Source organism: Schistocerca gregaria, chromosome 7, assembly GCF_023897955.1.
Source record: "Schistocerca gregaria isolate iqSchGreg1 chromosome 7, iqSchGreg1.2, whole genome shotgun sequence".
Lineage (NCBI taxonomy): Eukaryota > Metazoa > Arthropoda > Insecta > Orthoptera > Acrididae > Schistocerca > Schistocerca gregaria.
Genome location: NC_064926.1, coordinates 24199174 through 24220915, shown reverse-complemented (window position 1 = coordinate 24220915; position 21742 = coordinate 24199174). Strand labels below are relative to the sequence as shown.

At 40.7% G+C, this 21742-nt stretch overlaps 1 protein-coding gene across 2 annotated transcripts in view; it reads left to right on the top strand.

The window, feature by feature from the left end:
- LOC126281156 (DNA-directed RNA polymerase III subunit RPC3-like) overlaps positions 1 to 21742 on the top strand; it is a 101044-nt gene that overhangs the window by 62028 nt on the left and 17274 nt on the right. For both annotated transcript variants that reach the window (XM_049979823.1, XM_049979822.1), the window contains exon 6: positions 8090 to 8243. In XM_049979823.1, the coding sequence (XP_049835780.1) occupies positions 8090 to 8243 (154 nt within the window). The remainder of the gene's footprint in view (positions 1 to 8089; positions 8244 to 21742) is intronic.

Below are 21742 nucleotides of genomic sequence, written 5' to 3'. Positions count from 1 at the left end.
AAGGCGTCATTTTATCACAGTTCTTTCATAGGCATGACAATTTTCAGCATTAACGTCATGTCTGTTGTAATCTATAGTGTCCAGCAGTCTCATTAGTGTTGCTTGTTTAAGCACTGCTTTACTCGCAATTATGTTATTTCGGAACTATCACTGAAATGATTTTTAACAGTAAATTCACCTTTCTTCAGTCCAAAATTGAAATGAAGTCAGTCTAGTCTTGTAAAAGTACCCTTTGTAACAGTTTCACACATGTGAAATAAAATCACCTCAAACTCAGTAGTGTAATTTCAGTAATTCAGAGATGTTGTTATTCAGTATCAGTTCTTGTGATATATTGTTTGAAATGGGATTTCAGCATAGACAACTATTTTTGAGCTGAAAAAATTTACACCTATACCAATGATTGTTGGAAAAGTTCTTGAGGTAGGATTGAAATGTTGCAGATACTTTTTTTCAGTTTCTGAATCATATTACATAACTTTTACACACACTGGTAACACCACCATGTCTATTTATTATGTGCATCAATTGCATGCAGCTGATTGTGATCAAAGCTAAACAGAACACGTAATTTAATTTTACAGTTCAAAGTAATTTTTTTTTTCTTTTCTGTTGTAATCATTATTAATGCTGGTTCAGCAAGTTGCTTCTGGACGTCTTCTTTGGAAAACAACCATTAATAAGATACCAATGTAGCCCAACAACAATGGCTGGATCTTGACAGAAAGCCTGTTCCTTCCTCTGCTACAACTTCCCACATTCATGAGACCAAATAACACATATTTTTACAGCATATAATATTCATATAAAATATAATAAATGTTTCCTTTTATTAATCTTACAAAACTTGCAGCTACTTACTATCCATTATTGTGTGATGGACCATCACAAATGGTGTAGCGTACAGACCACTCTATCATCACATTACAAAGATTCAAGAATCGGCTTAGAATGATGGCTCTAAAAATATACAACAACCCCCTACATATCACTCCCACAGGGATCATGAGGACAAGATCAAATCAATTTCAGCACTCTCACTGACACTGAAACAGTCATTCTTCCCACGCTTCAACATTAATGGAATGGGGAAAAGCCCTAGTAACTACCACAGTGGGACGTGCTCTCTACCATGCACTTCACAGTGGTTTGCAGAGTGTGGATATAGATTTAGATGTGGAGTTAATGTCTCAAGCCGACAGTCACATTACATGGTTTCAGAAAGCAATAATCACCCCCCTATCACTGGAAGTAGACATTAATGATCATGCACCAATTGAAACTCGCTATGTGAAATTGCTTCTGGTCTGGTTTGAGAACAAGTCAAAACGGTGTCAATGTATAGATAAAATGATAAAATAGCTCAGTTCAGCATGTTTTGCTCACAGAAGGATCTCTCATTGCATTGATATAAAGACAAGATTGTTGGATTATTCTGCATATTTTCACACCCAATAGTAAATGAACTGTTTATCTGGCAGAAGTGAATGTAAGAATACTCTGTAGAGTAGACAGCCTACGTGTTGCAGAAATGTTTTTCAGGCTCTTGGAATTCTTACACCCGCTTCCCAATACATTTACTCCTTGCTGGCTTCTGTTGCTGATCGCCTTTACTGTGATTTCACCTTGACTGTGATTTCACCTTGACTGTGATTTCACCTTGACTGTGATTTCACCTTGACTGTGATTTCACCTTGACTGTGATTTACACATCATAATACAAAAGACACAAACAATTTTCATGTAGGCTTTGCCTCCTTGTCTGTGGTTCAGAATGGAGTTATGTACTATGGTGGTAAAATAATCAGTGCTTTCCTGTCTAACATAAAGTAGGGAATTTGGGATCCTTTTAAAGTCAAAAGAAAATTAAAAACATATTATGGTCATTTCACAAGTTCTGTACACGGACTTACCACAGTCTCTGGCTGCTGAAGCCAGATTGTGAGCAGCATCGCGTGTTGGGAGAAGCAACCTGGTATTGGGGGTGAGGAGGAGACTGGAGCGGTAGGAGTAGGGGTGCAGGATGGTGAAGTGCTGTTTGTGGGAGTGTACAGGGACAAGGTGGAGAGCGGTAGGGCAGCTAAGTGCAGTCGGGAGGTTAAGTGGAGGACAGTGGAAACGGAGAGAAGTAAAAATACTGTGGGTGCGTTGGTGGAAAAGAGGGTTGCGTAGTCCTGGAATGGGAACAGGGAAGGGACTAGATGGGTAAGGACAATGACTAATGAAGATTGAGGCCAGGAGGGATACGGGAATGTAGGGTATGTTGCAGGGAGAGTTCCCGCCTGTGCAATTCAGTAATGTTGGTATTGGTGCGAAGGATCCAGATGCCACAGGCTGTGAAGCAGTCACTGATTTGTAGAACGTTGTGTTGGGCGGCATACTTAGCAACTGGGTGATCCAGCTGGTTCTTGGCCACAGTCTGTGGTGCCCATTCATGCGGACAAACAGCTTGTTAGTTGTCATGCCCACATAGAATACAGCATAGTGGTTGCAGCTTGGCTTACAGACGACATGGCTGGTTTCACAGGTAGTCCTGCCTTTGATGGGATAGTGACTGGACTGGTGTAGATGGTGGTAGGAGGATGTATTGGACAGGTCTTGCATCTATCTCTATTGCAAGGATATGAGGCAAGTGGTTGAGAGTAGGGGTTATGGAGACATGGGTTAGGATGTTTTGTAGGTTTGGTTGGTGGCAGAATACCACTGTGGAAGGGGTGGGCAGGATACGGCAGGACATTCCTCATTTCAGAGCACTATGAGAGATAGTTAAAACCAGTCGTGTGATTAATAAGTTAAGCTGCAACCTCTGTTCTGCAGTGTATGTGGATATGACAACCAACAAGCTGTCTGTCCACACGAATGGCCATTGACAGACTGTGACCAAGAAACAGCTAGAACATCCAGTTGCTGAGCACGCCACCCAACACCATGTTCTTCATTTCAGTGACTGCTTAAAACTTGTGCCATTTGGATACTTCCCACCAACACCACCTTTTCTGAAGAATTGTGCATGTGGTAAATATCCTTGCAATATCCTGTATGTTCCTGTAATCCTCATGGTCTTGACCTTCATTAGCCATTGTCCTTACCCATCTAGCCCCTTCCCTGTTCCCATTCCAGCACTACACAGCCATCTTTTCCACCAATGCATCCAGTCTTTCTACTTCTCTCTTTTTCGGTTGTCCTCCGTCTAATCTCCTCACTGCATCTATCTGCCCTACTTTCTCTCCTCTTTGTCCTTGTATGCTCCCACAAGTAACACTTCACTGTCCCCCACTCTTAACCTGCTATCCCTCCCTCATTTACTGCATTTTTGTATTTTCTTCTTTCATCAATTAAATTCAATATTTCTTCTGTCACCCAAGGATTTATACTAGCTCTCGACTTTTTACCTATTTGATGCTCTGCTGCCTTCACTACTTCATCCCTCAAAGCCACCCATTCTTCTTTTACTGTATTTCTTTCCCCCATTCTTGTCAATTGTTCCCTTATGCTCTCCCTGAAACTCTGTGTACAACCTCTGGTTTAGTCAGTTTATCCAGGTCCCATCTCCTTAAATTCCCACCTTCTTGCAGCTTCTTCAGTTTTAATCAATAGAATGTGGTCAGAGTCAACATCTGCTCCTGGAAATGTCTTCGAATTTAAAACCTGGTTCCTAAATCTCCATCTTACCATTATATAATCTGTCTGAAATCTGTCAGTATCTCCAGCCTTCTTCCATGTATAAAATCTACTTTTGTGATTCTTGAACCAAGTGTTAGCTATGATTAAGTTATGCTCTGTGCAAAATTCTACCAAGCGCGTTCCTCTTTCATTTCTTCCCCCCAATCAGTATTCACCTACTATGTGAATGCATTATTGTGGCAAAGATAGACACAAATCCCCTGCCTACTACAGTAGTACAAGTTTATATGCCAACTAGCTCTGCAGATGATGAAGAAATTGATGAAATGTGTGATGAGATAAAGAAAGATATTCAGGTAGTGAAGGGAGACAAAAATTTAAGTCATGGGTGACTGGAATTCAGCAGTAGGAAAAGGAAGAGAAGGAAATGTATTAGGTGAATATGGATTGGGGCTAAGAAATGCAAGAGGAAGCCGTCTGGTAGAATTTTGCACGGAGCATAACTTAATCATAGCTAACACTTGGTTCAAGAATCATGAAAGAAGATTGTATACATGGGAGAACCCTGGAGATACTAAAAGGTATTAGATAGATTATATAATGGTAAGACAGAGATTTAGGAACCAGGTTTTAAATTGGAAGACAGATGTGGGCAGATGGGGCAGATGTGGACTCTGACCACAAGCTATTGGTTATGAACTATATATTAAAACCAATGAAAGTGCAAAAAGATGGGAATTTAAGGAGATGGGACCTGGATAAACTGACTGAACCAGAGGTTGTACAGAATTTCAGAGAGAGCATAAGGGAACAATTGAAAGGAATGGGGGAAAGAAATACAGTAGATGAAGAATGAGTAGCTCTGAGGGTTGAAGTAGTGAAGGCGGCAGAGGATGAAGTAGGTAAAAAGACGAGGGTTAGTAGAAATGGTTGGGTAACAGCTGAGATACTGAATTTAGTTGATGAAATGAGAAAATACAAAAATGCAGTAAGTGAAGCAGGCAAAAACGAATACAAATGTCTCAAAAATGAGATCGACAGGAAGTGCAAAATGGCTAAGCAGGGATGGCTAGAGGACAAATGTAAGGATGTAGTGTCTTATTTCATGGGGGGGGGGGGGGGGTGAGATAGATACTGCCTACAGAAAAATTAGAGAGACCATTGGAGAACAGAGAACCACTTGCATGCATATCAAGAGCTCAGATGGAAACCCAGTTCTAAGCAAAGAAGGGAAAGCAGAAAGGTGTACAGAGTATATACAGAGTCTATACAAGGGCGATGTACTTGAGGACAATATTATGGATATGGAAGAGGATGTAGTTGAAGATGAAATGGGAGATATGATACTGTGTGAAGAGTTTGATAGAGCACTGACAGAGCTAAGTCGAAACAAGGCTCTGGGAGTAGACAACATTCCATTAGAACTACTGACAGCCTTGGGAGAGCCAGTCCTGACAAAACTCTACCATCTGTTGAGCAAGATGTATGAGACAAGTGAAATACCCTCAGTCTTCAAGAAGAACATAATAATTCCAATCCCAAGGAAAGCAGGTGTTGACAGATGTGAAAATTACCGAATTACCGGTTTAATAAGCCACGGCTGCAAAATACTAACACAAATTCTTTACAGGTTAATGGAAAAACTGGTATAAGTTGACTTTGGGGAAGATCAGTTTGGATTCCGTACAAATATTGTAACACGTGAGGCAATACTGACCCTACGACTTATCTTAGAAGCTAGATTAAGGAAAGGCAAACCTACATTTCTAGCATTTGTAGACTTAGAGAAAGCTTTTGACAATGTTGACTGGAATACTCTATTTGAAATTCTGAAGGTGGCAGGGGTAAAATACAGGGAGCGAAAAGCTATTTACAATTTGTACAGAAACCAGATGGCAGTTATTAGAGTCGAGGGGCATGGAAGGGAAGCAGTGGTTGGGAAAGGAGTGAGACAGGGTTGTAGCCTGTCCCCGATGTTATTCAATCTGTATATTGAGCAAGCAGTGAAAGAAACAAAAGAAAAATTTGGAGTAGGTATTAAAATCCAGGGAGAAAAAATAAAAACTTTGAGGTTCGCCGATGACATTGTAATTCTGTCAAAGACAGCAAAGGACTTGGAAGAGCTGTTGAACGTAATGGATAGGCTCTTGAAAGGAAAATATAAGTTGAACATCAAAAAAAGCAAAACGAGGATAAGGGAATGTAGTCGAATCAAGTTGGGTGATGCTGAGGGAATTAAATTAGGAAATGAGACACTGAAAGTAGTAAAGGAGTTTTACTATTTGGGGCGCAAAATAACTGATGACAGTCGAAGTAGAGAGGATATAAAATGTAGACTGGCAATGGCAAGGAAAGCGTTTCTGAAGAAGCGAAATTTGTTAACATCAAGTATAGGTTTAAGTGACAGGAAGTCGTTTCTGAAAGTATTTGTATGGAGTGTAGCCATGCATGGAAGTGAAACTCGGACGATAACTAGTTTGGACAAGAAGAGAATAGAAGCTTTCGGAATGTGGTGCCACAGAAGAATGCTGAAGATTAGATGGGTAGATCACACAACTAATGAGGAGGTATTGAATAGAATTGGGGAGAAGAGAAATTTGTGGCACCACTTGACTAGAAGAAGGGATCACTTGATAGGACATATTCTGAGGCATCAAGGGATCACCAATTTAGTACTGAAGGGCAGCATGGAGAATAAAAATCGTAGAGGGAGACCAAGAGATGAATAGACTTAGCAGATTCAGAAGGATGTAGGCTGCAGTAGGTACTGGGAGATGGAGAAGCTTGTACAGGATAGATTAGCATGGAGAGCTGCATCAAACCAGTCTCAGGACTGAAGACCACATCAACAACATGTTTCCTTCTCTTCCTTTTCCTACTATTGAATTCCAGTCACCCATGACTATTAAATTTTTGTCTTCCTTCACTATCTGAATAATTTCTTTTGTCTCATCATACATTTCTTCAATTCCTTCCTCATCTGCAGAGCTAGTTGGCATATAAACTTGTTCTACTGTAGTAGCTGTGGGCTTTGCGTCTATCGTGGCCACAATAATGCGTTCACTATGCTGTTTGTAGTAGCTTACCCGCACTCCTATTTTTTTTATTCATTTTTTTTGTATTTATAACCCTGTACTCACCTGACCAAAAGTCTTGTACCTCCTGCCACTGAACTTCGCTAATTCCCACTATATCTGACTTTAACCTATCCATTTCCCTTTTTAAATTTTCTAACCTACCTGCCCAATTAAAGGATCTGACATTCTAGAATGCCAGTTTTCTTTTTCCTGATAACGACGTCCCCCTGAGTAGTCCCCACCTGGAGATCTGAATGGGGGACTATTTTACCTCCAGAATATTTTACCCAAGAGGACACCATCATTATTTAACCATACAATAAAGCTGCATGCCTCGGGAAAAATTACGGCTGTAGCTTCCCCTTGCTTTCAGTCATTTGCAGTACCAGCATAGCAAGGCCACTTTCGTTAGTGTTACTAGGCCAGATCAGTCAATCATCCAGACTGTTGCCCCTGCAACTACTGAAAAGGCTGCTACCCTCTTCAGGAGCCACACGTTTGTCTGGACTCTCAACAGATACCCCTCCGTTGTGGTTGCACCTACTGTACGGCTATCTGTATCGCTGAGGCATGCAAGCCTGCCCACCAACGGCAAGGTCTATGGGTCATGGGAGATCAGTATTAGCCACTCATTCTGCAAATAATCTGAAGCTCTATATTCATAGATTGAACAGTTCTGTTTACTACGTTTCAAACAGCGGTGTTGGCGTCAATCGACCTGTATGACAAGAAGTAATATCCTGTAAATAGGGCTCAATATTTACAGATATACAGAAATATTTATTTGAAGAACACCATTCTAATCAAATAAATATTAAGTACTAACAGCAGATAAACAGCAGCAAACTGAGATAGCACTAGTTCTCGAAGTAGCAGTTTTGTTACTAAATCACTCAATAAATTTTGATGGTATAAGTGTGAATATCATTAAGCAATATAGTGGTAGTTTATTGTTCAGACAGTGTAGTGATTAAACTTCTGTGATTTCATTGTCATTTGTTAAGTTATACCTTGACTTGTTCCGCATCCCTAAAGGTTCTCCTTGACAGGATCTATGGATAATGATGAATCTATAAACAGATAAGAGCCTGTGTTAAATTTGAAAGTCAAGTTGAGAGGCCTTTTTTGTTTGAAGTTTGAGTTGCATTCTGAGAATTGCTATGGGTGGTTCCCTCATTCATAACATTCTGTAACTGTCCTCATGAAGAACAACTTACAGGTTTTGGAACGAGTTTTTCAATCCCAATGGGTTTGCTGCTGCTAATGTTGATGTAATGTGTGTTGTCATAGAGTGAAATTTTGTAATTGCACTATTTTGACCAAAGTATTGTGGCTTAGACTTATTTTGAGGAGTTTGAAGTCACTTACGTGCATTAAAAATGTTTCAGAGGAAGATTCAAGTCAGTTCGTGGGCAAGGATGGGGACAGCGGTGGAGGGCAGTACGTCCTCAACATAAAGGAAGCCTTTACTCAGCTGACTTGGACAACTATTGAAAACACTGTTTTGGAACGCTTTGGTTCAAAAGCAGCTAGGATATTTAGGTATGTGTATTTGACATAGTTGTTATTGGCTAAGTCATTAATCTTTTTACAAGAAGATCCTCACTTTGAAAATGAAGATAGGGTACAGTGCATAAAGCAAAGCAAAGTTGAGTCCACAAAGCATTCAGTAAATGTTGTCATGCAATTGCCTGTTGAAATTAGCAGTGATAGTTCAGGCCTGACCAGAATGCCCCCCCCCCCCCCCCCCACACACACACACCCTCCAACCCAACCTAAAAATGACAAGTTGAAGTGTCTGCACTAGGGCAATGGACAGCCATCTTGCCTCACCTATTCACAGAACAGCAAGCTGTGGCTGGCTTCTTGTCAGCTACACTGCTCTGCTTTCATCCTGTTTTCCAGTGTACCTGAGCAGTATAAAATTGAATTTAAATTCTTCCTGATTCTCAACTGTGTCAAGCTTATGGGTTTCATAGTTACTTGCAGGGGCCCCCGCGTAACTCCTGAATGATAAAGGTGGACAGTGCTTACAACAAAGACAAGTCGCTCATTTTATTGAATTTGCGTATGTTGGAATAAAATTCTCACATTACCAAGGGAGTCTTTACAAATGTATTGATCCTACATTCGTAAGAGGAGGAACATTAGAAAGACAGCAAGACGTTAGAATGAGAAATAAAAAAACAATACATTGAAAATTATTTTAAAAGAAAATGGCACTACTGATGTACTAAAAAAAAGGTAGTCACCATACAGATTGGCCAACAACGTGCCATGTCACTGACGGTTAGATTCTCTAACTAAAGACAGCAATTAAACAGGACTTGAACAGCAATATTTTGCTAGTCAGAGTTGATTCCAGTTGAGGGAGGAATAATCTGCTGGTAACATCTATACAAATTTACCCATAAGAGAAGTTGGTTCAGAACATACATAATGCATTTGGACTGTTTTAGAGATGTGGAAAGACTGACTCTTTGTTAGATGACAGTGCTGAAGATACAACTGACGCTCAGAGCAAAACCCTCTTCCATTTCATTTCTTCTCAATAGATGAGGAGCATCATGTGCACGCGAGAGATGAGTGGTTGGAGGTGATCAAAAAGAAGTTGCATTTTGTGAAATCACTTTCTCGTGGTGTACCTCTTTCTACTGTGAAGTGCATGGCAGAGGGTACTTACTATTATACCACACATTAGGTTTTGTTATTGTTCCATTCATATATGGTGTGCAGGTTGGCCGACCACTGAAATGCCTCTCTGCAACCTGTAAATTTAATGTGATCTTATATCTGTGATCCCTATGTGAGAAATAATTTTATTGCATGTTCAGAGTGGGTGGCCATCTAGTTTTCCTTATTATGCTTTACAATGACCACTCCACTTTACAAAACTTAGCTTCCGCAGTATGCAGTACTGTGAGTATGCAGTTACTTTTCCTAGTGTGATAATTATTTTATTTTATTTGTTTGTTTATTTATTTAACCTGGCAAGATTAGGGTCATCAGGCCCTCTCTTGCATCTAATCAGGCATTTTACTTATTTTACATTCATATGTTTTAGTAGGCATGTTAAACTACATCTAGTACAAAAAGTGAAATAAACAATTAGAAAGGTACACCTGGAAAAATACATACATATAGAATTTATATTCGTAGATCATAAGTACTGTTATAATTCGACATTATTGAAGAGACAGATTTTAGATAGGACTATTGGCAGCAGGGAGTATGAGGGAGACTCATTGTGAAGGGAGGAGAGAGACATGATGAAACATAATTAAGGAAATATAAAGGAAAAGAAGATTGCGTGGCTAATAGATATAGATGAAGAGGAAGGCATCTCAGGAGCAAGATATGACGCTAGCTTTGCTATTTGACAGATGAGAGGATTGGCCTTGTGCATTAATTTTGCGGAGAACTTTATGAGGATGATAGTAGGAAATGCTTCAATTTCTCCTTAAAAGCAGCAGGAGATCGAATTTTGTGCAAGGTAAGGGGCAGTTTGTTCCAGAGGCGGACAGCGGCAACTGAGAAGGAGTTTGCAAAAGTTTTTGTTTTGTGAGTGGGCACAATTAGGATACCAAATAAGAGTGACCTCGTGTTTCGATTATGATGGCATGACAGGTTTTTAATCTCTGAAGCAAGGTACTGGGGTGCTTGCATGACGAGGAGTCGGTGAAGTAGACATAGTGTGGCAGTCACGCAATTTGTCTGGCCACAGCCAACCTAGCTCGGAGTATGAAGAACTAACATGATCATTTCGGCGAATGTTGTAGGTGTAAGCACACAAGCATTCATGGTTAGCTCTAGCTGTCTTTTGTTTTCACTACTCATGCCTTGAATCGCATCACAGTAGTGGTGGTTCGGTAGAACGAGTGCTTACACGGGCTGGCGTTTCAAGTCCTGTGGGAATATGTTCCGAAACTTTTTGAGAGCATAAAGACAAGCAGATGTCTTTCGGCACACTGTGACTGTATTCTCCGCCCAGTTGAGATGCTCATCCAAAGTTACACCCAAGTTCTTCACTGTTTTCTGATATGGTATTGGAATACCGTCGAGCAGAATACGAGGCAGCCATTTGCGGAAATCTGAATTTATTAATTTCTGATGGGCTATTAAGATTACTTGCGTCTTTTTTGCATTTAGTTTAAGCCCCAGGTTCTTTGCCCATGTCACTACTGAAGACAGATCATTATTCATCTGAGCGATTGCAGTGTTTACATCTTCAGTTCTGATGCTTAGGTAGAGCTGGAGGTCGTCGGCATAGAAATGACATTTACAGGAGGACAGAACTGACGAAATGTCGTTGACATATAAAGAAAACAAAAGTGGTCCTAAGACTGATCCTTGTGGCACTCCCGAGGAAACAGGTTTCCAGGAAGATTTTTCATTTACGCAGACAACACATCACTGTTTGTCTTTTAAGTAGTTTTCAAACCATCTCATTGCACTATCAGAGAAATTAAGCTGTTGCATTTTTCTGAGCAATATGTCAAAGTTAAGTGTCAAAAGCTTTGCTGAAGTCCAGTAGCATCAATATTGTTGCCTTTCAATTGTCGATGGCATATTTCAGGTCATCAGTTACTTTAATTAGAGCAGTGTTCGTGGTGTGATAATGATGGAAACCAGGTTGAAATTTGTCATATAGGCTGAATTCATGCAAGTGTTCAGTGATTTGGTCATGAACAATATATTCAAGTGCTTTGGAAACAGCATGCAGTATGCTAATTGGTCGGTAATCACTAGGCAGTTGCGGGTTTTCGATCTTAGGGATGGGTCGAATTATGCTTCTTTTCCATGCAGTGGAGTATATTCCGTTCACAAGGGAAAAGTTAAATATCAGTTAAGATAGGTACTAAGATATCGGCAACATTTTTAATCATGGTTATACCGATACTGTCGTTGCCTATTGCATCAGAAGAGATTCTCATTATTGCTTTTCTTGCCATGTTTGTTACATGTTTTAGATGGAAGGTATCGTTGTTAGTTATCCTGTTTGGGGATTCTTGTGGATGGTAATTATCAGCCGTGCGGGTATTCAGAGGTGCAGAGAAGAATTCATTTAATTCGTTAGCTGACATATGAAAAGTAGTTTCCGATTTTGCCTTTCCGACCCTCCAAGCTACGGAGATTCTTCCATAGTCGTGGGCGTCATATCGCTGCATACAAGGGAACGAGTGTGCCTGATTTTAGCATTGCGAATGCATTGTTTCACTCTGTTCCGTAGCTTTCTGTATTCTTCGAAATGCTCAGGTTTCGGATCTGCCTTGAAACGCCTGTGGGCGGCATCCCTATTAGTCATCATTTGACGTAATTCAGCTGTCAGCCTTGGAGCAGGAGATTTTCTTACACGGATTGTGTGCACAGGTGCATGTTTGTCATGGAGGGTAGTGAGTTTATCACCAAGTTCATTAATTTTGCCGTCAATTGTAGGTTCTCTGATTATTTGATGCCATGAGATTTCTGAGCAGTCGGCTGTTAGAACATTAAGGTCAATACGTTTCATGTTCCTACAAGTTATGTAACACGATTTGATCCTTGGGGGCTGCACAGAGTAGGCCAGGAATATTACATCATGTGCTGAGAGGCCAGGGGCCGATGTTTGACCAACGTCTCTTACTTTGTCAGTCTGTTTCGTTGTGATTACGTCTATAAGAGCATGACTGTGAGCCGTATGGTGTGTAGGTTGTAATGGAAGAATGTCCATCCTATTGCAACTAAACAGCCTTCTTAGGTTTATTGTGGAGGGAGTGTCTCTTAGCAGGTCTATGTTCAACTCACCCATTACGATGACATGTTCGTATTGACATTGAAGTGAATGTAATTCCGACTGAAAGGAACTCATTGAGCTTATTTTTGGGGCTTGTACACGACGCCAGTCAAGAATTTCCGACTTTGTATATTTATTTCAATGAACATGAATTCAGCCAGCCTCTTTTTCTTCAGCAGTATTTGACGTACATAAGACTTTCACTTTGAGATCTGTTCCTATATATGCGCCGACCCACCTCACGTTTTTAATCTGTCTGCCCTAAGAAATGTGTACCCTGGGAGATGAATAGATGCAGAGGATATGTGTGGTTTCAACCACGTTTCGGATAAGATGATTACATGGTAGTTTAGTTGGTTAAAGATGAGGCTAAGTTCTTCGTAATGTGCAGGTAAAAACTGGATGTTGCAATGAGCTGCTAAAAGCTCTGACGCGTTCCGCTGAGCAGCCTGGAGTAGGGTGATAGACTGGTTTGTCCCTTTGTTAGGCACTACCTGCCGCGAGGGGCACTGGCCGGTGTTTCCGCAAGTGACATAACACAGGGGTGTCAGAGATTTTGCGCGCTCTGTTTGTGACTCCGCGAGTGCCGAAAGAAAGGCGACTGCAAGAGATTTCCTCGGGTTGCGGAAGTATAGAAAATGGGTTAGTGGTATTCGATGCAAGGAGAATATGACCAAAATAGTGACGGCTGTGTGTCACTCTGTATTCTATGTCGTAACAGGAGAAATGTAATTAGCATATTTGAAACAGCTTAGGGTGGAAATAAGGGAAAGAGGAGTGATTTAAGAGGCCGGTGCTGCCAGCAGGGAGAAGTAAGCTTAATAATTAATAAATTATTGTAGGAAGCTAGAATTAAATTGAAATTTACTAAAGTTATACTGGTAGTTATTATCGTAGGAAGCTACAATTAGATTTTAATTTGCTAAAGTGATACTGATAGTGATTTTTGTTATGAACAATTTAAACCAAAGAGATGGGTGATTAATGAAATAAAGGAGAGACTAATAATTGCAATAGATCTATTACAGAATGGAAGAGAATAAACTGAGAAAATGGAAAAAAAGTATTAGCAGTAACTATAATTAAGTAATGGTTAGAGCTACAGACACAAAAAATAGTAAAAAGTTAATACAGTTACAAAAACAATTAGTTGAAGGTACAAATATGGGTGTAATTAAAAAGTTAATACAATTACAAGACTATATCTGAGTATAGGGCTGTTACAATTTGCAAATGGTGTTAAGTTTGCACTTTTGGCTCGAGTAGCTTCACTTAATACTATTTAGTTCTGTCATGTTTGTGACTGTCTTCTTTTCAGCTGCTGTCTTAATGATTACTCTGCCATCCTGAGTCCACACATTCTGAAGACCGAGATGGGATTTGGCACTGTTTAAAATCTTTAGCCTCTCGTGTGTCAGATCTTCCCTTATTGTAAGCCCTGTCCTTGCTAACTTCTTCTTCTGGGTAAAGATCTCAGCCCCTTCTCGGTACGACACAAATTTAATAATTATTGGGCAAGGTTTGGTAGCACCTGGTAGTCTTCGTCACACCTGATGGCTCCTGTCAATGTCTGCCTTGGTCACTTCAACGCCTAATTTTTCATGCGCAACCTGTATAAGCGGGTTGTCTGTGTCTTCTTCCTTATTTTCTGCTACTCCAGTCATAGACTATTTCGCCTTTGGTACTGTTCTAGCTCGTCTGTTGCGGCAGATAGTTTCACTCCAACTCTCGTGCCTTTTTCTCATATTCAGACACAGACTTTTTTAGTGCTGTAATTTCGGCAGTATTGACCTCAACAGTTTCACGCATTTTGGCCAATACTGCTGCCATTACAGTATCTGATATAGTGCCTGCTATCAGATAGAGATTGATTTTATTGCCCAGCACAGCGTTTACCTCAGAGCGGACCAGCTCCGCTATACCAGGAGCCGCGGCCGCACCTTCTGGCAAGAGCAGACCCGCCGTACCTGCTGCTTCCCCGCTGCTGTCGATTCTTCTGTTTACCGTTTGCTCGAAGATATTGGCAGAGCACAGAACACTGTTTTTTACACGATTTCCACTTGAATTAGACAACACCACCTGCGAGAATACCTTTGAATTCAACTAAATTTCGCGAGCCGAACTTACACGTGTTACACTGCAGCCGCCATGACACTAAACAATATTGGCGTTTGGTGTACATACGATCCAGCTAGAACAATATTACTTAAGTAATACATCTGATGAATAAAATAAATTTAAGTGAGTATGCGTGGACCACAATGTAGCTGATTACAGATAACAACAAGGCATGGTAAAGGACAACAAATACAGTTAATTTAGATTGAGCAGGAGAAAGGGAAACGATAAAGTGTATAAAACAGTTCATTTTGGACCAGTATTGTGAAATTACCTTCTAGTTATACAATGGCTTCCAACAGGTTTATTTATTTACATGCCATACCATACTTCACAAAATCAAAGAAAAAAACTTGTACTTAATGTAAAAGCACATCAGTTCTTACACTCGCAAACATAAAGGAATTTTAGCTACAGCTTAATTAATTAATTTTTTTATTGTACAATATTTTGCCAGTTCTACAGCATTTGAGAGGACAAGATTGGCCATTGCTTGTACATTAAACAATAGAGCAGAGCACACTTCTTGAGGTAACCTGTTTCTCTGATCTATACGACTGTTGTGGTTATTCCGAAAGTCAATAGTTTTCTATTACTTAATAAGATTAAAAATTATTTTAGTAAGATTATCATTCCTAAAGAATAGAGATGTGGAAATGTATTAATAATTGCAAAAATTGATTGGAGAAAATTTTGAAGGTAACTTATGAATCAGTGCACAATCTTGGATGTATTTTAACCGATGCCAATATCAACAGACCTTGAATATCATTACATTGAAGGTCAACTGCTGCTTCCACTAGTGTGTGGTACCAAATAATCACAACCATTGAAATTGTCAATCTGTTTGTAAGTTCTTAAACACACGAAGCACAATATTTTTAATATATCTACATCTACATGACTACTCTGCAATTCACATTTAAGTGCTTGGCAGAAGGTTCATCGAAACACAATCATACTATCTCTCTACTATTCCACTCCCGAACAGCGAGCGGGAAAAACGAACACCTAAACCTTTCTGTTCGAGCTCTGATTTCTCTTATTTTATTTTGATGATCATTCCTACCTATGTAGGTTGGGCTCAACAAAATATTTTCGCATTCGGAAGAGAAAGTTGGTGACTGAAATTTTGTAAAAAGGTCTCGCCGCGATGAAAAATGTCTATGCTGTAATGACTTCCATCCGAACTCGTGTATCATATCTGCAACACTCTCTCCCCTATAACATGATAATACAAAACGAGCTGCCCTTTTTTGCACCCTTTCAATGTCCTCCGTCAATCCCACCTGGTAAGGGTCCCACACCGCGCAGCAATATTCTAACAGAGGACGAACGAGTGTAGTGTAAGCTGTCTCTTTAGTGGACTTGTTGCATCTTCTAAGTGTCCTGCCAATGAAACGCAACCTTTGGCTCGCCTTCCCAACAATATTATCTATGTGGTCCTTCCAACTGAAGTTGTTCGTAATTTTAACACCCAGGTACTTAGTTGAATTGACAGCCTTGAGAATTGTACTATTTATCTAGTAATAAAATTCCAACGGATTTCTTTTGGAACTCATGTGGATCATCTCACTTTTCGTTATTTAGCGTCAACTGCCACCTGACACACCATACAGCAATCTTTTCTAAATCGCTTTGCAACTGATCCTGCTCTTCGGATGACCTTACTAGACGGTAAATTATAGCATCATCTGCGAACAATCTAAGAGAACTGATCAGATTGTCACCCAGGTCATTTATATAGATCAGGAACAGCAGAGGTCCCAGGACGCTTCCCTGGGGAACACCTGATATCACTTCAGTTTTACTCGATGATTTGCCGTCTATTACTACGAACTGCGACCTTCCTGACAGGAAATCACGAATCCAGTCGCACAACTGAGACGATACCCCATAGCTCCGCAGCTTGATTAGAAGTCGCTTGTGAGGAACGGTGTCAAAAGCTTTCCGGAAATCTAGAAATACGGAATCAACTTAAGATCCCCTGTCGATAGCGGCCATTACTTCGTGCGAATATAGAGCTAGCTGCGTTGCACAAGAGCGATGTTTTCTGAAGCCATGCTGATTACGTGTCAATAGATCGTTCCCTTCGAGGTGATTCACAATGTTTGAATACAGTATATGCTCCAAAACCCTACTGCAAACCGACGTCAATGATATAGGTCTGTAGTTAAATGGATTACTCCTACTACCCTTCTTGAACACTGGTGCGACCTGCACAATTTTCCAATCTGTAGGTACAGATCTATCGGTGAGCGAGCGGTTGTATATGAGTGCTAAGTAGGGAGCTATAGTATCAGCGTAATCTGAAAGGAACCTAATCGGTATACAATCTGGACCTGAAGACTTGCCGTATCAAGCGATTTGAGTTGCTTCGCAACCCCTAAGGTATCTACTTCTAAGAAACTCATGCTAGCAGATGTTCGTGTTTCAAATTCTGGAATATTCCATTCGTCTTCCCTGGTGAAGGAATTTCGGAAAACTGCGTTCAATAACTGCGCTTTAGTGGCACAGTCGTCGATAACAGTACCATAGGCACTGCGCAGCGAAGGTATTGACTGCATCTTGCCGCTTGTGTACTTTACATACGACCAGAATTTCTTCGGATTTTCTACCATATTTCGAGACAATGTTTCATTGTGGAACCTATTAAAGGCATCTCGCATTGAAGTCCGTGCCAAATTTTGCGCGTATGTAAATTTTAGCCCATCTTCGGGATTTTGCATTCTTCTGAACTTCGCATGCTTTTTCCGTTGCCTCTGCAACAGCGTTCTGACCTTTTTTGTGTACCACGGGGGATCCGTTCCATCTCTTACCAATTTATGAGGTATGAATATCTCAATTGCTGTTGCTACTATATCATTGAATTTGAGCCACATCTCGTCTACATTCGCATAGTCAGTTCGGAAGGAATGGAAATTGTCTTTTAGGAAGGCTTCTAGTGACACTTTATCCGATTTTTTAAATAAAATTATTTTGCGTTTGTTTCTGATGGATTTGGAAGTAATGGTATTGAGCCTAGCTACAACGACCTTGTGATCACTAATCCCTGTATCAGTCATGATGCTCTCTATCAGCTCTGGATTGTTTGTGGCTAAGAGGTCAAGTGTGTTTTCGCAACCATTTACAATTCGCGTGGGTTCGTGGACTAACAGCTCGAAATAATTTTCGGAGAAAGCATTTAGGACAATCTCGGAAGACGTTTTCTGCCTACCACCGGTTTTGAACAAGTATTTTTGCCAATATACCGAGGGTAGGTTGAAGTCCCCACCAACTATAACCTATGAGTGGGGTATTTATTTGTTACGAGACTCAAACTTTCTCTGAACTGTTCCGCAACTGTATCATCGGAGTCTGGGGGTCGGTAGAAGGAGCCAATTATTAACTTAATTCGGCTGTTAAGTATAACCTCCACCCATACCAATTCGCACGGAGTATCTACTTCGACTTCACTACAAGATAAACCACTACTGACACACACAAACACTCCACCACCAATTCTGCCTAATCTATCTTTCCTGAACACCGTCTGAGACTTTGTAAAAATTTCTGCAGAACTTATTTCAGGCTTTAGCCAGCTTTCTGTACCTATAACGATATCAGCTTCTGTGCTTTCTATTAGCGCTTGAAGCTCAGGGACTTTTCCAGCGCAACTACAACAATTTACAACTATAATTCCGACTGTTCCTTGATCCAAGCACGTCCTGTAATTGCCAAGCACCCTTTGACATTGCAGCCCATCCCGCACTTTCCCGAGGCCTTCTAACCTAAAAAACCGCCCACTCCACGCCACACAGCCTCCGGTACCCGTGTAGCCGCCAGCTGAGTGTAGTGAACTCCTGACCTATTCAGCGGAACCCGAAACCCCACCACCCTATGGCGCAAGTCAAGGAATCTGCAGCCAATACGGTCGCAAAACCTCTGATTCAGACCCTCCACCCGGCTCTGCACCAAAGGTCCGCAGTCGGTTCTATCGACGATGCTGCAGATGGTGAGCTCTGCCTTCATCTCGTAAGCAAGACCGGCAGCCTTCACCAAATCAGATAGCCGCTGGAATCCAGAGAGAATTTCCTCAGATCCAAAGCGACACACGTCATTAGTGCCGACATGTGCCACCACCTGCAGCTGGCTGAACCCTGTGCTCTTCATGGCATCCAGAAGGACCCTTTCCACATCAGGAATGACTCCTCCCGGAATGCACACGGAGTGCACACTGGATTTCTTCCCCTCCTTAGCCGCCGTATCCCTAAGGAGCCCCATTACGCGCCTAACATTGGAGCTCCCAACTACCAGTAAGCCCACCCTCTGCGATTGCCCGGACCTTGAAGGCTGAGAATGATCCTCTGAAACAGGGCAGGCAGCTGCATCTGGCTCAGCCAGAGACAGTGCCTGAAACCGGTTTGTCAGACGCACCGGGGAGGCTTTCGCTGCCTGCCATGCCTTGGAACGACCTCCCAATCAACCACAGGCGAGGGCTCAGCCTCACTGCGGGCAGCAACCGGGGCAACCACAGCGGCAGACCGATCTGGGGACAGACGGGACGAGGTTGACATCCCCATGATACCTAAGTCCGGCTCCCCACAGTGGTGCCCATTGGCAACAGCCTCAAGCTGCGCGACCGAAGTCAGCGCCGATTGCAGCTGTGAGCGAAGGGATGCCAAGTCAGCCCTCATCCGAACACAGCAATCGCAGTCCCTGTCCATTCTAATCGATGTTGAACAACAGTTACTGAAACACAAGTCCGTGCCTAGATAACGCAAGGGAAACACGCAAAGAATGTATCAACTAACCTGTACAAATGCCTAACGACTGCGCTACAATCTGCTGAATTTACGATTACAGTAACTAAAACTCGAAATTGCACCTCCTATACGAAACTCACACGCAATTTAAATAAGAATCTACCAAGTAAACACTGTCAAATACTATAATACGCCCGAAATATATGAATTAAACAATGCAAGTACCCAAAAACACACAAAGAAATTAAGTAAACTATCTAACAAATAAGTAAGCTAGGGTTATACAACTTGATGCTGCAGCTGCTTATCCAACGGCGGCAGGGAGCACAATGGCTGTGACCAACCGACACTGGCTGTTCAAAACAAAAACAGAAGACAGACGACTACGCGAATTTACACTATTCAGGTACTAAAGCGCGATGCTACAACCCTCAAATACTATAATGCGCCCGAAATATATGAATTAAACAATGCAAGTACCCAAAAACACGCAAAGAAATTAATTAAACTATCTAACAAATAAGTAAGCTAGGGTTATACGACTTGCTGCTGCAGCTGCTTATCCAACGGCGGCAGGGAGCACAACGTTCAGTAGGTGCCCCTCAAGTCTGAGTCATTACCTTCATATTAATTCCATTGTGTTTTAGTCTTGAGCGTGACAATGTCTATGCAGGAATGCTTCCCAGATACGGCATTAATTATTCTTGTCCGCACTGAACCTCTTCATGCAGTATCTTGGCGGCATGAACAGGTAGGAGTTGAACTTATAACTGTGCAAATAAATATTCCTTTTTTTTACCTTTTATAATACTTTTAATGAACAGTTAAAATACTCACTTTTAACAATGCTGGTATGATGGATGCAAGCATACGTCTGTACGCTACCACTGCCCAAAACAGAAGGGTGAAGGTACACGAATTAATAAATTGAAGATTCTTTTTCTTACTTTGTTTCATACAGATATTTAACAATGTATCAAAACATTATCCTTACCACAAAACAACCCGTTAATTTACTTTTGGAGGTGTCTTTGGTTTATAGCTCATTCAGTTTACATATAGCTTATATATTAGAAAAGAAAAGAAAGAAAAAAATATGATTCTATACACCAACTGTTTTGAAGAGTTTACTAAATAAGATTCTAGGTTGTATTTTGTCAGATAAAAAAACGTCCCACCTGTTACATTCTTAGTCATACCTGCTCTCTGAACAGAATAAAGGCATTTTTCTAGAAAAAGTACGTCCAATCTTCTTCTTCTTTTGTGATGTGTGTTCTAGGCAACCTGATAAGGGCCAGCAGATTGATAAACCATACATTGCCTGGAGATTATTGGAAAATAGAGAAAATGACCTCAAATTCAGAATTTCAAATGGGCAAAAAAATTACTACAAATCAAAAGATGTCTCAAAATTGAACTTTTTTGTCAAAAATTTATTTTTTATTTATTTTACAGTATTTCGATTATATCAGAAAATTATTCCTGGAGCTGACGATCTGAACAGTGGGTAATGGAAGAAGAATAATGAATACCCCTTTTCATACTGCAGTGAGGGGAAAAATTTTGTTCACAATTAAGTTTGAATAAAATTAAGAGACCTGAGTATCTCCTGATGTATACAGTGTTCAAATGACTTTGGTAATGCAGCAGGGTGACAACAGTCGATATTTGGACATGAGCACACCCTGTCATTTTCGAGGCATAGTAAGTAAGCAGTGCACAAGGGATTCCAAAACTTTTGCACAGCTCTTGCCTGTTTCAGTTATGCCTAGTAGACTGCAGGATGTGCTCCTGTCAAAATATTTATGACAACATCCCCAGGCTGCCTTCCTGCAAGTTATTTGACCACTGATTAAAATTTATTTGCAGTTTTATCCCTTATAAGAAATTATGATTTTTTTTTTTTTTAAATTTGATTTGTTTTATAACAATAGAATATGGCAGAAACATTTTTAACATGAAAGCATTTTGAGAGCCCTGAAGTACCTCTTTGTATTTCAGCAACCAACAGGCTTTTATGTCATCCTGAATTGTAGGAAACAGTAGATACACATTGTTTCCCCCCCCCCCCTAAAAGTAATAACGAGGGAGAGTTAAATCTAGCATGTGGTGGTAGTCAAGGGAAAGAAAGCACTGTTTAGACAAATCATGTTAAATTTTGGGAGCACTTTCCAATGGTACTGGTTTTTTCCTCATGTTACAATTTGAAATCCCAAAGTTCCTTTTCTCCATTTAAAGCAGTTTACAGGAAATGTAAAGATTGCCATTCTAGTTCCCTTATTGGTTAGCTTAAAACAACATTCCCCCCCAAAATAGGTCTGATGTGCTGTTCCAAGGAACAGGTGGTTTTGAAAAACCCATCTGTTCAGATAAAAGTTCCACTTCCACCAATGGTTAGAGATTAG